The 20,119-nt window shown below is 42.4% G+C and overlaps 1 protein-coding gene across 1 annotated transcript; it reads left to right on the top strand.

Moving 5' to 3' along the window:
• Window positions 1–1,138: 1,138 nt before the first annotated feature.
• Window positions 1,139–18,996, top strand: colec10 (collectin subfamily member 10). The gene is given in 6 exon segments (NM_001011227.1): window positions 1,139–1,344; window positions 10,147–10,218; window positions 11,813–11,884; window positions 14,530–14,583; window positions 15,540–15,635; window positions 17,795–18,996. Coding segments are annotated over 6 exon segments (828 nt in total). The 5' UTR covers window positions 1,139–1,202; the 3' UTR covers window positions 18,187–18,996.
• The last annotated feature ends 1,123 nt before the right edge of the window (window positions 18,997–20,119 follow it).

Here is a 20,119-nt window from a genome sequence, read left to right on the forward strand (position 1 = left end):
GGAGACCACAGCAGGACATCTGTGAGGTGGAAGGGTTGGTACCTTTTACCTAGAGATGACCCGGACAGTGCAGGCTGTTTGATGTCGGAATTAATGGCATCAGGAGTGGACTTGATGATGTTGGAGTGGGCCAGTGACATATAGGGTGTAATTATGAGACAGCATGCAGGTACTGGCTGGATTTTCAATCAGGCAGCAGTTTGTCAGGCAGTGTAACTTGGTCGCACCAGACCCCCCTGCAAAAATTCTTCTGAGTGGTCCCCGTGGGACTAGTCTCTCCTTCCACCCCCCCAGTGACCGTGGGGTCTGCTGTATATATATATATATATATATATATATATATATATATATACTGTATATAGTTTCTAGCCCTATAGGTAGTGAAGGGAAATACCTGAATTCAGAAATTGGTTACATGCAAAGCTTTAATCCAGTCCTAAAAGGGGAATGTTGGGGAGCCAGCATTAAAGGTGAGAAGCCACCTTCCTTCTTCATAGCATATTTCAGGTGCACAAATTATGGCTATGTTATATACCATTTAACGTTCCCCAAGCACTCCTTTGCTATGAATGCATTCTAAGAACCCAAAGAAAGAATAAAGGAAAGAAGAGCCCACAGCATAAGGCAGAAAACCATAATGCCTGATTTCAACTGATTGGCCAAGTAATTGATTACAAAGTAGCTTGGCCAATTAGGTCATTGCAGCAGGGACCTGGGAACAGAATAACAAACTGCTTCCCTCCCAGACCTTACAGAGACACAACAATAATGGGAGTAATTGGTTCTTGGAAAGGAAAGTTCAATGATAAAGGGAAATAAACCCTTCCAAGAAAGGACATATTTTCATCTCTCTCCTGGGGACTTTCGTAATGTCATATATTTTAGGTTTGCATGCAAGTGTGCACTTGTGCCGGCAGATTAGCCCTTCTGTATATTAAACGTTTATTAACCAAGAAGCCCAAGAGCTGCAGTGTCCTCCCATGTATCAGTGTCCATAGTATTGGCTGCTCCACAAGTCACAGATAAATGAGCGTAAACAGATGTCTCCTGTAAGTAAATATCCCTGACAGTGAGCAGAGAGCTTTCTGCCCTGATAAAACTCTGCAGCTTCATAAATTGCTTGGATTGGGAGCCTTGTCTTTGGTACAAATAGCAACTCCGAGCCGCAGGAGCCCGAGGAGCCCAGTGTGCAGCCAACAAGCATGAAGTATGGGAAGCTGTGGCCCATAGGTGTCTCAGTCCTGGGGGTGATTGCGCTACATGTGCGCGTCCTCTCTTTGGAGGTGGAGAACAGTTCTGCTGCGGATACTTGTTCCACTCACACCATTCTGCCGGGACCCAAAGGTGGGAGCTCATATTCTATCCTAAATTATTAATATTATTATTAATTATTATGTGTGCCTTGTGCTAGTGAATGCCAGTGTTCTAGATATTAGATTCTGAGTGTGAACATGAGTGCAGCTGGGATGGGCCAAATGCACAATGTTTCAGCTAAATATCAAATCCGTCAACCCTTCTATGCAGAGAGATACTACGCAATTCTGCATTAAGTTCTACATTTTGCTGGGAGTGGCCCTACAAGGAGGATACCTATAACTGGGGGATCTACAGTGGGTGCCCCTCCTGTTGCTACAGAACTAAAACTGCTGAAACTTGTGGTGTACTGAACTATAAAACTATAGAGCACATTCACTTACCTAGACGCAGTGCGCAATCTTGAGCACAGTCGCCATGTTTTTTCCCCAAAATTGCAGCATTTTTCCCCAGAATTGCAACATTATTGCAGGCACAAAAGAGTGCTCTTTTGATGCAATTACACTGCACCTTAGGCTAATGCCACACATGGGTATGGTGTATATTTTACGCGCCATACGCCCCTACCTGTGCCTGCACACAAATGAATGGAATACGCTCGGGTGCAGGCACATGTAGCCGAAATCCGCATAAAATTGCAATTGGATTTCTCAACTCGCCTCATGGTACGAGCACCCCTGGATGGGTGACCCGTGTGTTGTGGGTGACATGGGATTTTAGGTCACCCACAGGTGGCCTAGAAAATAAAATATACAGGGAAGGACTGGGCCCCAAAGTTATACCACCGGCTTTAGGCTTTAACTCTGTAGCCAGTTAACCTGCCAATAGGGATCTGTGGTGTTGCATGGAAGCGCGCAGGCACTGATGGCAGCTGACAGATGGAGCAGCAGGGAGGCTCTAACTAATTCAGTTGGCTACGGGGTATGTATATATAGAAAAAGAAAGCTTACAATATAAATTCCCCAGCCTGCTGCCGGACACTTGCAACTAAATCCAGTTGAACAAAGGGGAGTGGGGTACCCCTCTCTTCATGGTTGGACACCGGGGGTGCAGGGCCCATCATGGCTGTCTCCCCAGGGGCCCACGTGCCGCCTCCTGTGGCCCATACAGAGCCTCGCAGGGACCCCCACTACCTGCCAAACTCCCTCACCTGAGCACGCGTAAATTAAACTTACTTTCAACATATCGGGGGATGCAGATCTGCAGTCCGGGGTGCTCTGGTGATGATTGGGTCTGGCCTAAGGCTGTCCCTTTCCTACCCTGCCTCCCTGCCATGATTGGTCCTGCCTATGCTCCAACTGGTGAGGGGGGCAGAGCATAGGGTAGTGCCAGTCCTAAATACAACCCTGGCTGTAGGGTGCCCAGTGGGATTTTAGACCCAGGAGGGGGCCGACAATAAAGCATTTTTTTTTTTAATTTTGTTTTTAGTGCAGCAACATCAGGCTTCTTGTGCCAAATCAGCCAAGGCAATATCTGGGTCCTGGTGGCAACTCATCATAGGGGGCCAAACCATTTTATTGTATAGGGGGCCAAACCATTTTATTGTATAGGGGGCCAAACCATTTTATTGTATAGGGGGCCAAACCATTTTATTGTATAGGGGACCAAACCATTTTGTTGTAAATGATCCTGACTGTATGTGGCCCCACAATCCCTGGGGAAACTGGCCAATCCAGAAGAGACAGGGCTGCTCCACTTTGCTTGTTAGAATGAAGCAGAAGCTTTTGGGCCATTTATGAACACACAATTCTGCATCAAATATAAAAAGATGTATCAGGAAAACATTTTAAACGGTAGCAGAGAGACGCAACCTACCATCTATCCCACACTTCCGCCACTTGTGTGATTGTGTTGCCCACATCCTGAGAGCCGCTCCAATTGTCAGCCCATGTTCCCATCTTGTGCCCTCTTCTGTTCTTTCATGTGAGAGAACCTATAATTTATTGAATTTGTTTTGGACGCCCAAACTGGTGAATGCCCATTAACTCTTTAGCGCTCTTGGCTATTTCCCGTAATGTCAATATCGTATGAATATTTCTAACAGGCTACAAACAATGACATTTCTGCCCGGCTATTTATACAGTCTGTGCCCTGAGAGGAAACCCAATTGTTAGAATTACTGACAGTTACTCTCGGAGCAGGAAATGGATACGATCTTTTTTGTCTTTTATATTGTATTTGAGTATTTATTTTAACAGGATATTTTTGTTAAGAGATGGGCAGCATTTCATAATAAAGCAGAAATAGAATTTCAAAAGAATTTATTGTGGATAGTGCACAATGTGGCCCATGTTTATTAATGGGGGGGTGGTTAAATTTTCTGGATCATTCTACAGAAGTTTAATTACTATAATATAATTAGTGCCACGGCTGACTTGGTTGTGAGCCCTTCAGTAGCTGGGTGCTTGGGAGTGGCCTGGCCCTGCTTCTCCCATTGCTCCGGATAGAAGCTGGGTGCTGCTCAGCTATATAATGCCCATGGCTTTTCATTTTGCAGGACACATTTCATTTATCAGCTATTGATGCCACATAAATGGAGGTATGTAATAAAAAACACTAAGTTTGCCCAGGACCAGTAACCCATAGCAACCAATCAGCAAGAAGCATTTACTGGTCACCTGTTTAAAAGCAAACATCTTATTGGTTGCTATGGGTTACTGTCGGGCAAACTTAGTGTCTTTTATTACATATGGGGGAAAGTGCTTTAACCTAAACCCATGTTGCCCTGGCTGATACTGGCACATATAGGGATATAATTAGTGATGAGCGGATCTGTCCTGTTTCACTTCACCAAAAATGAGCAAAACTACAAAAAAAAAGTTGTGAAACGTGGGTGCTGCGCAGCAATCATTGGATTATTTGCACTAGGCTGCTCACTTGCCGGACCATACGAGCAATGCACCCTGATGGGCCTGAAACCCACAGGACCCAAGGATTTATCAGCTGCTTGGGTGGGTCTGAACTCTGAGCAACATCGCAAGACTTTCCAATTCTCACTAATTTTATTTTCTACCGACTGTAGCCAGTTTGTCAAAATGAGAAGCAGGTGGCGCTGTTATTTCAAATATCAACAATGAAAACTGCTAATACCTTGAAAACTAGAAAAAAAAATGTAATTGCAAAAGTGCTCAGAAGAGCACTGTGAGCAATTTTACATTCATTTGCAAGTCAGTTGCACCAAAGGAACCCTGGGAATACTTTTAGGTCCATGCTGGCAGTCATTCCAGGGCTCCCTTGAGTTGGTATGGGAACAAGCTCAGGGCAGGGGAGTTTTGCCCCCTAGTTCCACCCTGAGGGGGGCATTTATAGTGTAGAAAGCTCAACAGCCCTCTCTGCACTAGAAGAGACAAAATTGTGGTCTAAAAATTGGAATTTCAGCTCTTGAAGTTACCAGGAGTGGCATTTTCTCAGCTCATTGGGTTGGGGGCCGTACAGTGCATTCCTTGGCAGGGCTAATGTGTCCCAGTCCATCCTGTGCAATGTCTCCTAAACAACATTCTTTCACTGGAACTCCGTATTCTGAATCACAGCTTTAGTTCCACACACTTTCCATATGAAGTTGATTTTAGACGAGTTTCCATTTTCCTGGTAATTTTCTGCAGCTATTCTCTGTCGTGCCCATGAAACAGACCAGGGAACTGCTGAAGCCATTAAGCCATCTGTGCAAATGGAGCTTGAGAGCCCCCTGTTGGTAGACTTGGTGTATTGCCATCTTGTAAAGGTGAAACTTACTAAAATTCACTAAACTTTAGTGAATGTATTACAAATTAGTAAAATTGTCTTGTTCTTAGAGTTAAATTCATATTTTTGTTAATTTTAACGCTTTAGAGCCCTTTTAATACACAAAATGAAGCAGGGGAAGTCAATCCAGAAACTTCCCAACACAAATTTTTCAAGGTTTTTAAAAATGATTTGCAAGAGTATCTGTCTGTCCCTTCTGCACTGCCCATTCTGACTTTTGCAGCAATGCAGTATAAGTAAGCTCTGCTGCCAAGGTTACATTTCCCATAGTGCCTTGCATGCTTCTTTACAGATCTATCAGTCAGCCGGCTGCTGCTACATTTTATTAATAATCAACAGCAATTAGATTTAAAATAACTATAAAGTCATTGGAATTGTGTATTGAATGTATACTGGAAAGTCCTATTATATTTCTTTAAATAAGGCCTGTCTTCCAGTTTTCCCAATGACCCTCTACCCCAATCCACTGGGCACATAGAATATGGGAATATATAGTGAGAGTATAGCTACTGTATAGTGGATGGAAAGCAAAGGGACTTTAATTCCATACCTCCCAACATTTGATAAATGAAAAGAGGGACAAAAAGATTTGGCGCGCGGCAAATTTTTTGACCATGCCCACTTTTGTGGCCACGCCCCAATTACCACACCCCATTTAAAAAAAAAATACTCCTTTTATATCGTTGGAATGACGGGGTCAGACGCAAATGTGCTATACCCTCATACTGTACTACGTAAGAAAAACAAATATAGCAACTCCTACAAATAAAATACAGAGAGAAGGCAGTCAGTTATAAGTGAGTTATAACTATGTACCAGTTTTGCCCCCCCATACACAGTGCCCCCAATGGCTCAATAGACAGTACCCCCCATACACAGTGCCCCATAGACAGTACCCCCCATAGACAGTGCCCCCATAGAAAGTGCCCCAAAGACAGTACCCCCCATTGAAAGTGCCCCCATAGACAGTACCCCCATGCACAGTGCCCCATAGAAAGTACCCCCCATACACAATGGCCCCATAGAAAGTGCCCCCATGGACAGTACCCCCATACACAGTGCCCCCATACACAGTGCCACACGTACACATGGGGCGCAACCTTATAAAAGGGCCTGTCGTGCTGCACAAGGAGCGGCATAAGAAGCAAAGCAACAGACGAAGCTGTAGCGCCTGGCTCCAGCCAGTGAATCCCGCTGTGCTGGATAGTTCAATGAATGTCCCGCATTTCCGTAATCTATTACGGAAATGCAGGACATTCATGGAACTACCCGGGACAGAGGGATGTGCTATAAAAACTGTGACTGTCCCGCGAAAAGCGGGACAATTGGGGGTTATGTAATTCCCAGAATCCAACACTTTACAATGTAAACTTATTCAGTTGGGCTTTTGTAGAAAAGGTGCCTATTTACACAGACATACAAGATTCCACCCTCTTTGTAAAGCTTTCAATGCTAGGAAAGATGGCAGCCCTAATAGTGTTAATCCAATAGATGAGGTCATTTTCTAAGGACTGTACCACTTTGGCTGATAGGGAGCAACAAAGAAAATAGACACCAAACTCGCCAGTACCTGTTATTCCTCTTATATCTACACGGTCTCCCTGAGAGCATACGAGGGCCATGCATCTGGCCATAATGAAGGGCTGGAAGGTCAAACCAAACATTATTCATAAGCACTTGGTTTGCCTTTGGAAGGAAAGCACCGGGAAAGAAGTAGCATTTTTATCTCTATATTCACTCATTCAATGGTTTACGGAATTTTCTTTTGTTGTTGTTAAAAAGCTTTCTCACCAAGCCAGTTTAAAGGTAAATATACCTCCCTTTTTGATACAAACTTAGAAAAGGTGCCTATAGAAAAGGTGCCTATTTACACAGACATACAAGATTCCACAGATTTTCACCCTCTTTGCCCAGCATTCGATGCTACTTCTTTCCTGGTGCTTTCCTTCCAAAGGCAAAACCATGTGCTTATAAGTAATGTTACTGAAAAGCAGGGTATGAATAATGGGGCTGGGTATGAGCAATGAACAATGGGAACGATGGCTCGGGGCAGTCAAACACTGTTTTGATTTACTGAGTGGTTTAACCGGGGGCCTTCCAGCCTTTCATTATGCCCAAGTGCATGGCCCTCGGATGCTCTCAGGGGGACCGTGTAGATATAAGAGGAATAACAGGTACTGGGGAGTTTGGTGGTTTTTTTCTTTGTTGCTCCCTATCAGCCAAAGTGGTACAGTCCTTAGAAAATGACCTCATCTATTGGATTAACACTATTAGGGCTGCCATCTTTCCTAGCATGGAAAGCTGGACAAAGAGGGTGGAGCAATAACCTCTGGGGCAGGCTAGTGGCGTTGGGGTGTGGAAGACGATGTTGGGATGGGCTGGCAATTAGTGATTGAAATGTGGCTACCATGCGGCTGAAACTTTTTTGACGTGACTGATTTTTGTTGTGGTTAATTTTTGCAGCAGTTTTGTGAAGAAATTCGCCAAAGGCAAAATGTGGAGGGACAGGGAGATAATGTCAGTGACTGGTTTTTCTAAGCACTTTGTGTGATTTACATTTATTTTTTGTTCTGTTTCAGAGCTATTAAATAGCATCATTTTTGCCAGATTTTGTTGCAAAAAAATGCCCATAGGCTTCAGTGGCAGCAAAACAAGTTGCACTGTAAAAAAAAAAAAGTGGTGCAGTATGGAAAATGTCGCTGCAAAAAATCACCCATTGACTCCAAATTCAAATGTGTCAGTTGAGTGAAATGGGACACACTTTTTAAAGGAATACTGTCATGGGAAAACATGTTTTTTTTTTAAAAACCCATCAGTTAATAGAGCTTCTCCAGCAGAATCCTGCATTGGAATCTGTTTTTCCCATGGGGCTAGCCATATTCTTCATTTCCCAGGGTGCCACAGCCATGTGACCTTTGCTGTGATAAACTTCAGTCACAATTTACTGCTGCGCTGCAAGTTGGAGTGATATCCCCCCTCCCCCCCAGCAGCCGATCAGCAGAACAATGGGAAGGTAGCAAGATAGCAGTTCCCAGTAGGTATCAGAATAGCACTCAATAGTAAGAAATCCAAGTCCGGCTTGGGACTCCTCCAGTTACATGGGAGTAGGAGAAACAATAGGTTAGCTGAAAGCAGTTCTAATGTGTAGCGCCGGCTGAAAGCTCAGACTCAGGCACACTTTACTGCTGCGCTGCAAGTTGGAGTGATATCTCCCCCCAGTAGCCAATCAGCAGAACAATGGGAAGGGAGCAAGATGGCAGCTCCCAGTAGGTATCAGAATAGCACTCAATAGTAAGAAATCCAAGTCCGGCTTGGGACTCCTCCAGTTACATGGGAGTAGGAGAAACAATAGGTTAGCTGAAAGCAGTTCTAATGTGTAGCGCTGGCTCCTTCTGAAAGCTCAGACTCAGGCACACTTTACTGCTGCGCTGCAAGTTGGAGTGATATCCCCCCACCCCCCCAGCAGCCGATCAGCAGAACAATGGGAAGGGAGCAAGATAGCAGCTCCCAGTAGGTATCAGAATAGCACTCAATAGTAAGAAATCCAAGTCCGGCTTGGGACTCCTCCAGTTACATGGGAGTAGGAGAAACAATAGGTTAGCTGAAAGCAGTTCTAATGTGTAGCGCCGGCTGAAAGCTCAGACTCAGGCACACTTTACTGCTGCGCTGCAAGTTGGAGTGATATCTCCCCCCAGTAGCCAATCAGCAGAACAATGGGAAGGGAGCAAGATGGCAGCTCCCAGTAGGTATCAGAATAGCACTCAATAGTAAGAAATCCAAGTCCGGCTTGGGACTCCTCCAGTTACATGGGAGTAGGAGAAACAATAGGTTAGCTGAAAGCAGTTCTAATGTGTAGCGCTGGCTCCTTCTGAAAGCTCAGACTCAGGCACACTTTACTGCTGCGCTGCAAGTTGGAGTGATATCCCCCCACCCCCCCAGCAGCCGATCAGCAGAACAATGGGAAGGGAGCAAGATAGCAGCTCCCAGTAGGTATCAGAATAGCACTCAATAGTAAGAAATCCAAGTCCGGCTTGGGACTCCTCCAGTTACATGGGAGTAGGAGAAACAATAGGTTAGCTGAAAGCAGTTCTAATGTGTAGCGCTGGCTGAAAGCTCAGACTCAGGCACAATGCACTGAGATGGCGCCTACACACAAATATTACAGCTACAAATACATTTGTTGGTTCAAGAATAAAAGTTTAAAAGAGTGAATTATTTGCTATGTAAACAGTGTAATTTAGAAATAAAAAGTACCCCATAAAATCATGACAGTATCCCTTTAAGCTATTTATTAACAGCTAATACATATACATAATACATAATACACCTGCTGGTCAGTACCTGTGACTGTACAGATAGGAAAATACATTCAGAAACAAAACAGAACTGTTCCAATGTTGCTCTGCTCAGGAAAGAGATGGACAATAAGCAACATCAGAACAGTTCTCTGTTTTACTTCTCATCTCTCTCTATTGTCCATACAGTAGCGGAACAGACCAGCAGGTGTCGCTGTATTGCATTATATTAGCGGTTAATAAACTTAAAAATAGCTTTGAAATAGAAAAAATAATGAATATATATATTTATTTTTTTTTAACATAAAGAGTGCTATTCTGAGACAGAATATGCTGGGTTACCCAGCTGAACTACCCCTTTAATTCCAAACCAGCCATGTACTTAGGATCCCACAGAACTCTGTAAATAGGAATATTAGGGAGTTTTCCATTTTTGCTTGTGGGCCCATGTGTTTTACATTTTAGAATTACTGATTGCATCGACATGGCAAGGTCTAATATTACATTTCACCCAATAACTCAAAAACGTGTTATCTAAATGCACATTTTTTAACCTAAAAATGAGTAGGAAATGCCCTTGGGTGGAACGTATTTACACGATGGGAGTTTCCTGCGTTATTAAACATTTTCTGTATTTGAAAATTTCCCCGTGAAAATAATAAAATATCAATGAACTATTTCTTGTAAATAAAAACTGTTCTGATTTGTAAAAATGTCAGCTTAGAATTGCTCAGTCCCTATAATTCCTATGTGTCCCGCTTTCCTATGGCCGCTAATGCCTTTGTCTTGGTTTTAGGGGATGATGGAGAAGCTGGAGATACGGGGGTCTTGGGAAAGCTGGGAAAAGATGGACCCAAGGGGCAGAAAGGTAATGTGATCATTTGGGCAGCATTGGGCAGGTTACCCACAAACACTAGGTGGCGCTGGGCAGTGAGTAAATATCGGTGGGGCAAAAGCATATACAGGTCTCATCAAAGGGGGATGAGGAATGTTATAATAGTGTCCAGGGACCTGTATATTAATAATATACTAATAAACTGCCATTACATTTAAATGCAATCAGAGTAGCCCTGCAGCATGCATTTGTTAGATGTTTCCCTTTGTTTTCAAATGATCTGGTAACCCTAATATAAACCTTTTCAAACAAATGAACGTAAAATGGATAGAATGCTCTTTCAAGCACTTTTGCAATTGACATGAACATTTTATTTTACGATTCCATGATATCAGCAAAAATGTGTAAGTGCCACCTGTTGGTCACTTCTTCAGAAAAGCCTGTCAGAAGGAAAACAGAGAACTCTTCTGACGTTGCTCTGCTCAGAAAAGAGATCAGAAACCTCTTGTATTTGATGAAATGAGCACTCTGAGTAATTGTACATTCTTTGTTTTAAAGGTTTAACACACACTGCCATTAAGTCACACCCAAAACTGGCCCCACCCCCTATACAGCCAGTCCAAACCTCTTTATGACTTCATGCTGTGTGGATGATAACAGCAAGAGAGCATTATGGGTAGTTATTACAAAGAGTGTGTCTTGCGGGGTACAAAGTCCCTACTTACTGGGATGACCTCTAGGTCTAGTGCCTCTAAAGATTTGCCAGTTTCTCAATATAGGACAAAAAAATGTACTGACTGTTCAACAGGTCCGGACTGAGATTAAAAACAGGTCCTGGCATTTCAAGGTCTCGGAGGTGCAATAGAGACTGCCTATGGCATCTAACAGCCTTCTTGGCATTTGCCATAATCTACAGATTGCCAGTCTGGGCCTGCTGTTCAGATAAGTACTCTACATATAAAGGGGCATTGCGCCCACCCTGCAGCTCTCCATTCACCCTGTTGCTGTGCATTGTGGGAAGGTGCAAAGACATGGGCTAGAGCAGCATTAGAACTGGTAACCAGTATCTGCTTTCCCCCACCCCAGATGGCCCCTTTAATATTAGGCAACAGGAGAAAGCCAGTGTTACTGTGCCAGGCCCTCCATTCCATATCAGTAATGAAATTGCCCCCCAGGGCAGCAGTTTGCCTGTTACTCAATGAAGGGATAAACAGTACCATCAAATAACCAGCAGATGGCAGCATTGGAATAGAATTCATTCATTTGCATCAGTGACCCTGCACATAGACATTAGTGTTCCCAATGGGAATAGCACAGCTTCTTTCCCAAAATAATAATAAACGTAAAAATAAAATAAATGTAAAATAATAAAAAAAAAAGTATTAGCATTTGTTTAACAAGTTCAGCTTTAAGTAGTTACACTTAACTACAACTCCCAGCATCCTTAGCTCTAGATGCTGAGCTGGAGGTGCACCTTTTAACTATTCAACCCCAAGTTAAAAACGTTTTTTTATTCTTTTTTCAGTATCAGATGTCCACGTGTATGTGTTTCTATGCACCTAGAATAGATTGGTATAAAATATCTTGAGATTTGTATTTTTACTCTGTATTTTTATATTTTTAACAGGCAATAAAGGAATAATAGGGGATTCTGGCGACCAGGGCCTGATAGGTAAAATTGGCCCAATTGGCAGCAAAGGTAAGTTGCTTTCCGCTGGCAACATCATTTCACACCAAGGAAAGTAAATATGGATATTTCAGCTAAATTCCATGATTTTATTTCTGTATAGGAAGGATTAGACCTGCACTACGAGCATTATATTTATAGCGAGTGAATTTGGAGACTCTTAGGCTAAACATACAAAATACTGTTTTATTATTACAAAATGTGAATTATTTGATTAAAATGGAGTCTAGCTTTCTGGATAATGGGTTTCTGGATAACAGATCCAATCCCGGTAAGTTTCAAAAGTGTTTCCCTGCTTTTGTCCCATTGACTTCAATTAGTTACTCCAGGCTTAGGGCACTGTCAGATAATGGGGTCATTTTATTTTAAACCATAATATAATACAAAGCTGTAATAACTTGCCCCTGTGTATCCTTATTATAAGCCGGTTGGGCTGTTACACGGAGAGTTACCCACTTTCGCTGCTTCCATTTTGCCTGCTGATAAGCAACCTGACAAACAAGGAACCAATGGGAAATATGCAGAATATGCCAGCTATGCGCCAGCAGGCATTGCCTTATAAAGGGAATATAGAGCTCGGCAGCCAATGGGAATGAAGACAAGTTGCACTTTAACCCCATTATTTGCCTGACACGGGAGCACACGGGTTCGCTCTGTACCATGTGACCGGCTTCCCGTATTGTCCCTGATCCTTAATCAATTCTACGCTGCGCAAGAATATAATCAATGAGCCTCTCACAGGGTGCCCTGCAAATATTTGCCCTCACTGCTCTGCCCCCGGGGAATGTTTATGTGCCAGAGTTGGTATTTTTCCCTATAACAAGGATACATGTCATGATAGGCGCTGTAATACAACTGCTGGATATTAATATAAAGTAACATGCAGGCTGATTTCTGGGCCATACCAATGATTGGCTCGTGTATATAGGGGGCAAAGGGAGGGGTTCATTCTATCCCAAGCCCAGAGGAAGCAGACCTTTAGGGGGGCCCAAGAGTGCAGGGGGGCCAGTAAGGTCCTGCGTAAAGGGGTAGTTCACCTTTAAGTTAACTTTTAGTATGTTTTTTTTTTAATTATTTGCCTCCTTCTCCTGTCTCTCTCGAAAATTTCAAATGACCGCACTGAGGGGTATATTTATCATGCTGTGTAAAACATGGAGTGAAACGTTACCGGTGATGTTGCTCATAGCAGCCAATCAGATGCTTTGCTTTGGTTTTCTAACTGTTGAAATCTAATTGCTGATTGGATCCCCGTAATGCTTTACTCCACTTTTTACACAGCATGATAAATATTTGACGGTGAAGTACCTCTTTAATGAGCAACTTCAATATATCTTTGTAGAATATATCTTGGTAGCAATGTATTGGGTCCCTAAATTAAAGCTATGTGGCCCCATAACATCTAATTACACCACTGCCCTCCCTCCCCCGCTCCTCATGATCTGCCCCAGTTGAAGAGGGGAGAAAGTGACAGAGGTGTCAGGCTAAACTGACAGGAACAATGGAGTGCAGCACAGACAAAGGGGGCGAGGGTGAGCACTTACAGCCCATATCCTTGTGGTCACGTGACACATGCTCTGGTTCAGGGGCAATTAATGAGCCCTGCTGCCCTGTGGCTCTGACACATTCCACCCTGCCGGCTTTGGCCCTTCCCCTGTTTTCCAGTAGGAGGAAGAGGCTGAAATGTGCATTTACGTAAAGGTCAAGATCTTACTAACACCTACGGGTTTTACTCGTCAGGTGACGTCGGTGTTTTTATCTTCGTTACCCTGCGCTTCTGGTCAGTTGGGTTTTAGTCTTGGTCATTTACTAACCCCCCCAGACACAAGGGCACGTATTGCACACTGAGAAAGCATCTCACGCTGGATAAAAAAATTCAATGAAGTTCATTTATAAACACTGAGAAAAATTGCCCCCTGGGCAGTAATCTATGGCAACCAATCAAATGTTTGCCTTTGTTATTCAGCCTGCAGCTGGCTAAAAACAATCACTGATTGGCTGCTATGGGTTACTGCCCATATGCCGATTTGCCCAGTGTTTATAAATGAGCCCCACTTTGCACCCCATTTTGCACATAGCCTGCCCCACCAAACAGGAACACAAGGGTGCAAAGAAACACCGAATCCAGATACAATTTTGCATGTTCAAGTTTTTAAAGGGGTGGTTTACCTTTTAGTCAAGTGTTAGTATATTACAGAATGACCTATTTTAAGCAACTTTTCAATTGGTCTTCATTATTTATTTTTTTATAGTTTTTGAACTATTTGACATATTCTTCTAACTCTTTGCTAGCTTTCAAATGGGGGTCACTGACCCCGGCAGCCACAAAACTATTGTTCTCTGAGTCTACAGTTTTATTGTTATTGTTACTTGTTATAATTTATATTTTTATTCAGCCCGTCTCCTATTCATATACCTGCCTCTTATTCAATCCGCTCCCTGGTTACTAAGGGAAATTGGACCCTAGCCCTATCTACACCATGCTAAATGTTAACTCAAAGGTGAAGAAACCCCTTTTGTGAAGAAATATTGGAAAGTTACCTAAAATGCCATTATATTTGTAGTTTTACATTCCCTTTTCCCTAGTTATTCAAATGTTACAAATGGTCTGTGAGTTATAATAAGCTCAATAGTAACACTGAACTCTGTTATCATTTAAGGGGATAAAGGACATAAAGGCTTGCCCGGCCTTCCAGGAGGAAAAGGAAAATCAGGTGCTGTGATCATTTCTTTGTTTATTGAATATTGGTCAAAAACATACACCGGTCATTAAGGGTGAAGACACACAGAGCTACTAGTAGCAGCTACTTTTTCATGGCTACTAAACGCCAGAAAATCCCCTGCCATAGACCATACTGAGAATTGCCTCTGCTAAAACACACATAGAGACAGTTATCAGTAAATGATCAGCATTTTTTTTTTTGTAGCCGCTAAAAGTAGCTGCTACTAGTAGCTCTGTGTGTCTACTGTAAAGGAGAACAAAAGCTCAACAACAAATTAGGCTTGATATGCTGAACATTGTATTATGGGCTTCTGTACCAGCCCAAGGCACCCACAGCCCTTTAGCAGGGAAAAGATACCCCCAATGATGCCCCAGTAGCCCCCCATCTTCTTTTCTGTTATCCAGCTGTCACTTACCTGAGCTTAGGGGCCCAATCACATTATACTGAATATGTATATAATACACACGTGCCATGAATATGCTGTAAATGATACCCTTATAAACAGTGCTTAGTGAGTTATATAATTCTTAATACTGACATTTTGGTCACATGACCCACTGTGCATTATAATAAATAATGTATTAGAAGTCACCTTGGATTTCTTTGACCTGTATGTGACTTCTTACAATTGTCATGATGAAACTCCTTGGTGACTTATATCCCTTACGAGGATTAGTGATTAGTTCAGCCCAAAGACTGAGGCTGGAGACAAGCACGGCCGTGTCAGCTGACTATCAGTGAAACTATGCAGAAGATCAGCTTGTATTGTGGCTACTCCATAGATTTCCCACACACCAACAGGCTGCCCTGCCCCATTGTGACCTCATTGCCTTGCCGCGGGCTGTAGTGCTGCAATATTCCCTCCCTCATTTCCCGTCACTAACTATAACATCTATTCTTTCTCCAGGGCAATAATAACCTGGTTTCCCTCTCATTTATCGTAACAGGCAGCTACTGTGACTGTGGAAGGTACCGCAAAGTTGTGGGGCAGCTGGACGTTAATGTTGCGCACCTAAAGTCTTCCTTAAAATTTGTAAAAAATGGTAAGTGTTCTCATTGGCCGTTCCCTGGGCATACGGAACAAACCATCCGTGGCATCATTATGGCCATCACCCAGCAAAGGGGCATATAACAGTATATACATGGGATTTCCCACAACAATACACAAAGAGGCCCTGTAATTAAAGGGGCAGTTGTTCAACTTGTTCAATATGAGTGCAATGTGTTGAATACACTATTTGCCGATTGTTTTACCAAAAACCAAAAGCTGTTGTTTCTTGAGCTAAACAGGGAACTGAATTTTCTCCATGTTTGGTTCTTGTGAGGTAGATAATTAGATTACCAGTATACAGATAATCCCCTGCAAATAGACTTCTGCTAACAAAACAGTCGCAGCAAAGGGTGAAGGAAGGGGTATAAGCTGGTATAGCTAATTATCTATATGGAGTAGCTCCAATTTCCAATTGATTAAAATTGAAGGTACAACGTATGTTTTGCACAAACCCTATTCACTGAACTCATGTTGCACAAGTGAATATACTGATCCTTTATTGGTTGGTCACTGGCAAGAACAGGACTCCCTTATTGTACCTTAGTCACAGTGAGACAGGGGCTGGATGTCAAAGGTGCACACTCACGGCTATGATAATAATAGCATGCAGACATGCCTACGGCCCACAGCATGGCCCACAGCATGGCTGAGCTCATATATGAAGGGCCGGGACAGCAGGAATGTTGGCTTTTCTAGTTTTGAATGCTATTTTAAAGAATCCCGGTTGAAAATTTACTGTGACCTCAATACAGTATCAACATCTTATGCATTCTGAGCCGTGCCAGAATACAAGGGTCATGTCGCAGGATTTTCCCGGCAATATATTTTTGGGAGGATAAAAGGTGCAGCAACTGTAAAATCATAAGTAATATAACCAAGTTTATAAAGTGGAATGTTCTATAGTACAGGAATGGGATCTGTTATGCAGAATATTTGGGACCTGGGGTTTTGTGGATAAGGGAGCTTACCATATTTGGATCTCCCTACCATAAAGGGATTTAACTTTTAGTATGTTATAGAATGACCAATGCTATACAACTTTTCAGTTGGTCTTCACTAGTTTTGTAATTATTTGCTTTATTCTTCTGGCTCTTTCCAGCCTTCAAATAGGGGTCACTGACCCCGGCAACCAAATAACTATTGCTCTGTGAGGCTCCAGTTATATTGTTGTTGTTACTTTTTGTTTACTTTTCTGTTCAGGTATCCTCTCCTATTCATAAACCAGTCTGTCATCCAAACCACTAACTTGCACTCTAGCAACCAAATAACTGCTGAAACTCCAAACTGGAGAGCTCTTGAACTGAAAATTGAAATAACTAAAAACTACATATAATAAAAAATGAAGACCAATTGCAAATTGTCTCAGAATATTACTCTCTACACCATACTAAAAGTTACCTCAAAGGTGAACAACCCCTTCAAACCTGCTGAAAAAGTATTTATACATTAATTAGGATTGTTATGCCTCCAATAAGGATTAATCATATCTTAGTTAGGGTCAATGTAGAGCCAGATGGGGTGGGGTGGGGGGCATGAGGGGGCAGCCCTGGTGGGCCCGACATCCCAGTCTGACCCTGTATGTTTGGCATTCGGTATTTTAAATTTCTCAGGTATTGGTACACTAGGGGGCACATTTACTAATACACGAACGTCCGAAAAGCGTCCGAATGCGTTTTTTTCGTAATGATCGGTACTTTGCGACTTTTTCGCGAATTGTCGCGACTTTTTCGAGCTCTCAATACGAAAGTTGCGATAATTCGCGAAAGTCATAATGGCAATGAAAAAGTCGCGACAATTCTCGAAAGTCATAATGGCAATGAAAAAGTCGCGACAATTCTCGAAAGTCATAATGGCAATGAAAAAGTTGCGACAATTCTCGAAAGTCATAATGGCAATGAAACGAAATTTGTAATGGCTATGAAAAAGTCGTGACAATTCGCGCAAGTCGTACCGGTTATGAAAAATTCGCGACAATTTACGGGAAAGTCGTAAAGGCGACGGAAAAAAACGCAAAAAATACGAAAAAGTCGCAAAATGTTCGTTTTCCAATCCGAATTTTTCTCATTCGGATTCGTGGATTAGTAAATCAGCCCCTAAGGAAATTCAGATAACACACAGGAACCCATTTGTGTTTCTATTTTACCTTCCAAGTGATTGCCGGCATCAGGGAAACAGATGAGAAGTACTATTACATTGTGAGAGAAGAGCGGAACTACAGGGATGCGCTGACCCAGTGTCGGATAAGAGGGGGTACATTGGCAATGCCCAAGGATCAAGCTACCAATTCCCTCATTGCTGATTACATCTCCAAAATGGGGCTTTTCAGAGTATTTATAGGAATAAATGACATTGAGAAAGAGAAGCAGTTTGTGTATGCAGATAACTCCCCACTGCAGACTTACAGCAGCTGGAAAGCCGGAGAACCCAACGATGGCTCTGGGTACGAAGACTGCGTGGAAATGCTCAGCACCGGCCATTGGAACGACGTGGACTGCAGTCTGACCATCTACTTTGTCTGTGAGTTTCTGAAAAAGACAAAGTAGCTGCTGAAAGACAATATAGGGAGCTAATTTACTGACGTAGGAAATCGCACCGGTGCAACTAATCAGATCTTTGTACTTCATCCAGTGGCCGGGTGTGCACTCCCACAAGTCTATACGTCTTTATTTCAGCAGCCATAAAAGATCTTATGCGACAGGCAGTGTTTTGTGCAACAGATAGTGCCCCATACTAGCCAGAGGGACTGACTTTAGTACTTAAAACGGCAACTTTTCAGAATGGAATAATCCGTTGGCCTGTATTAATAAAAAATATATCATTATAAATGTACAGGATGCATTTATAACATGTCTAATGAGACCCCCCATTTCTGAAGTAGTTCAGACACATGAGAGCAACAGTAAGTTTAATATGGAAGGGAGAATAACTGCCCCCAAACTCTCAAAGTTTCCGTACACAGCGGTTATGGCACGTTTTTAAGGTGCTCCATGGGTTTAGTCACATAGATGATGGTTGGAGGGATTTGGTTACAGATACCTGTCATATGAAATTGTAAATTTCCACTGCAGTTTGTTGTATTGCATTTTAGATATACACAGTGATACAAACAACACAAGTTGGATAAGAACAATATAACCCTTATTGTAAAATACTAAAATATATTAAGTCACTGAGGCATTCCATGCTGTATAAAGGTCTGTCTGCGCCACGTCAAGAAGGATGTTAATTTGTCCTTTTTTGGGGGGGCTGTCTATAAAGAATTCAAAATAACTGCCCTATTATACAGTAACCATTGATATATTTTTTTATTATAATTGTAATATTTGACAAATAAATGATTTCCAAAATAGGAATATGTTGTATATTTTCTACAACTTTTTATACATTCCAACTCATTATGTTTGATTCAGATTTACTTTAGCTATCAGACTTTAGTCATTCATTTGTTATGTACTATATATATATATATATATATATATGTATAGTTAAGTACTATATTTTGTGTATTTTTTTTATTATAATATAAAGAAGCAAAAATGCACACACAGGTTCGGAATGGGGGGTGCAGGGCCCACCGGGGCTTCTGCCTCAGGGGCCCCTGCACCCCCCAATGGCCCCCGCTGCCTTCACACCCCCCCTCCCCCCGCAGGAGCCCTCAACACCCTCTGACCCCCTCCCCCGAGCGTGCCTAAATTAAACTCACCTGCGGTGCGTTGTGGGCGGGGGGAGCCTGACGGATCACGGGAGCACCCTGGGGGGTTCGGGTGCGGGGCCCACTAGGGCCAAGGCCCACTGGGTTTTTTCCCGGTGCCCCGGTGGCCCAGTCCGACGCAATGCACAGACACACACACATAAAAAGCAGTTGTGTCCTTCTTTGTTGAGATTTGCAGTTGGCCACCCTATAAACATATAAGGCTGAGGGCCAAGGACTCCAAAGAGACTTCTAATATTCTCATATTTTACATTAAGGCACACGTTATTTTTAATAATGCACTTTTGCTAAGCACTGATTACATTTGCTAACATTATCATTAAGTTTATAATGTATATTTTACAGGATAATTATGACTTTTATGTTTTATATGCTAATAAACAATGCCAAGTAATGTCACATGACCCAGTGAGAACTGTCTATTGTCGGGAATAAGATAACCCCTGCTTTAGAATATAAGGAAAGTCACCTTGGAGTTCCATTACATTAATTAAACCCAATAGGACTGCTTTGCATCTAAAAAGGATTATTTAAATCTTAGTTGGGATCAATACAGGTACTGTTTTATTATTACAGAGAAAAGGGAATCATTTAACCATTAAATAAACCCAATAGGGCTGTTCTGCCCCCAATAAGGGGTAATTATATCTTAGTTGGGATCAAGTACAGGTATTGTTTTATTATTACAGAGAAAAGGGAATCATTTAACCATTAAATAAACCCAATAGGGCTGTTCTGCCCCCAATAAGGGGTAATTATATCTT

The sequence above is a fragment of the Xenopus tropicalis genome, chromosome 6 (assembly GCF_000004195.4).
Source record: "Xenopus tropicalis strain Nigerian chromosome 6, UCB_Xtro_10.0, whole genome shotgun sequence".
Classification (NCBI taxonomy): domain Eukaryota; kingdom Metazoa; phylum Chordata; class Amphibia; order Anura; family Pipidae; genus Xenopus; species Xenopus tropicalis.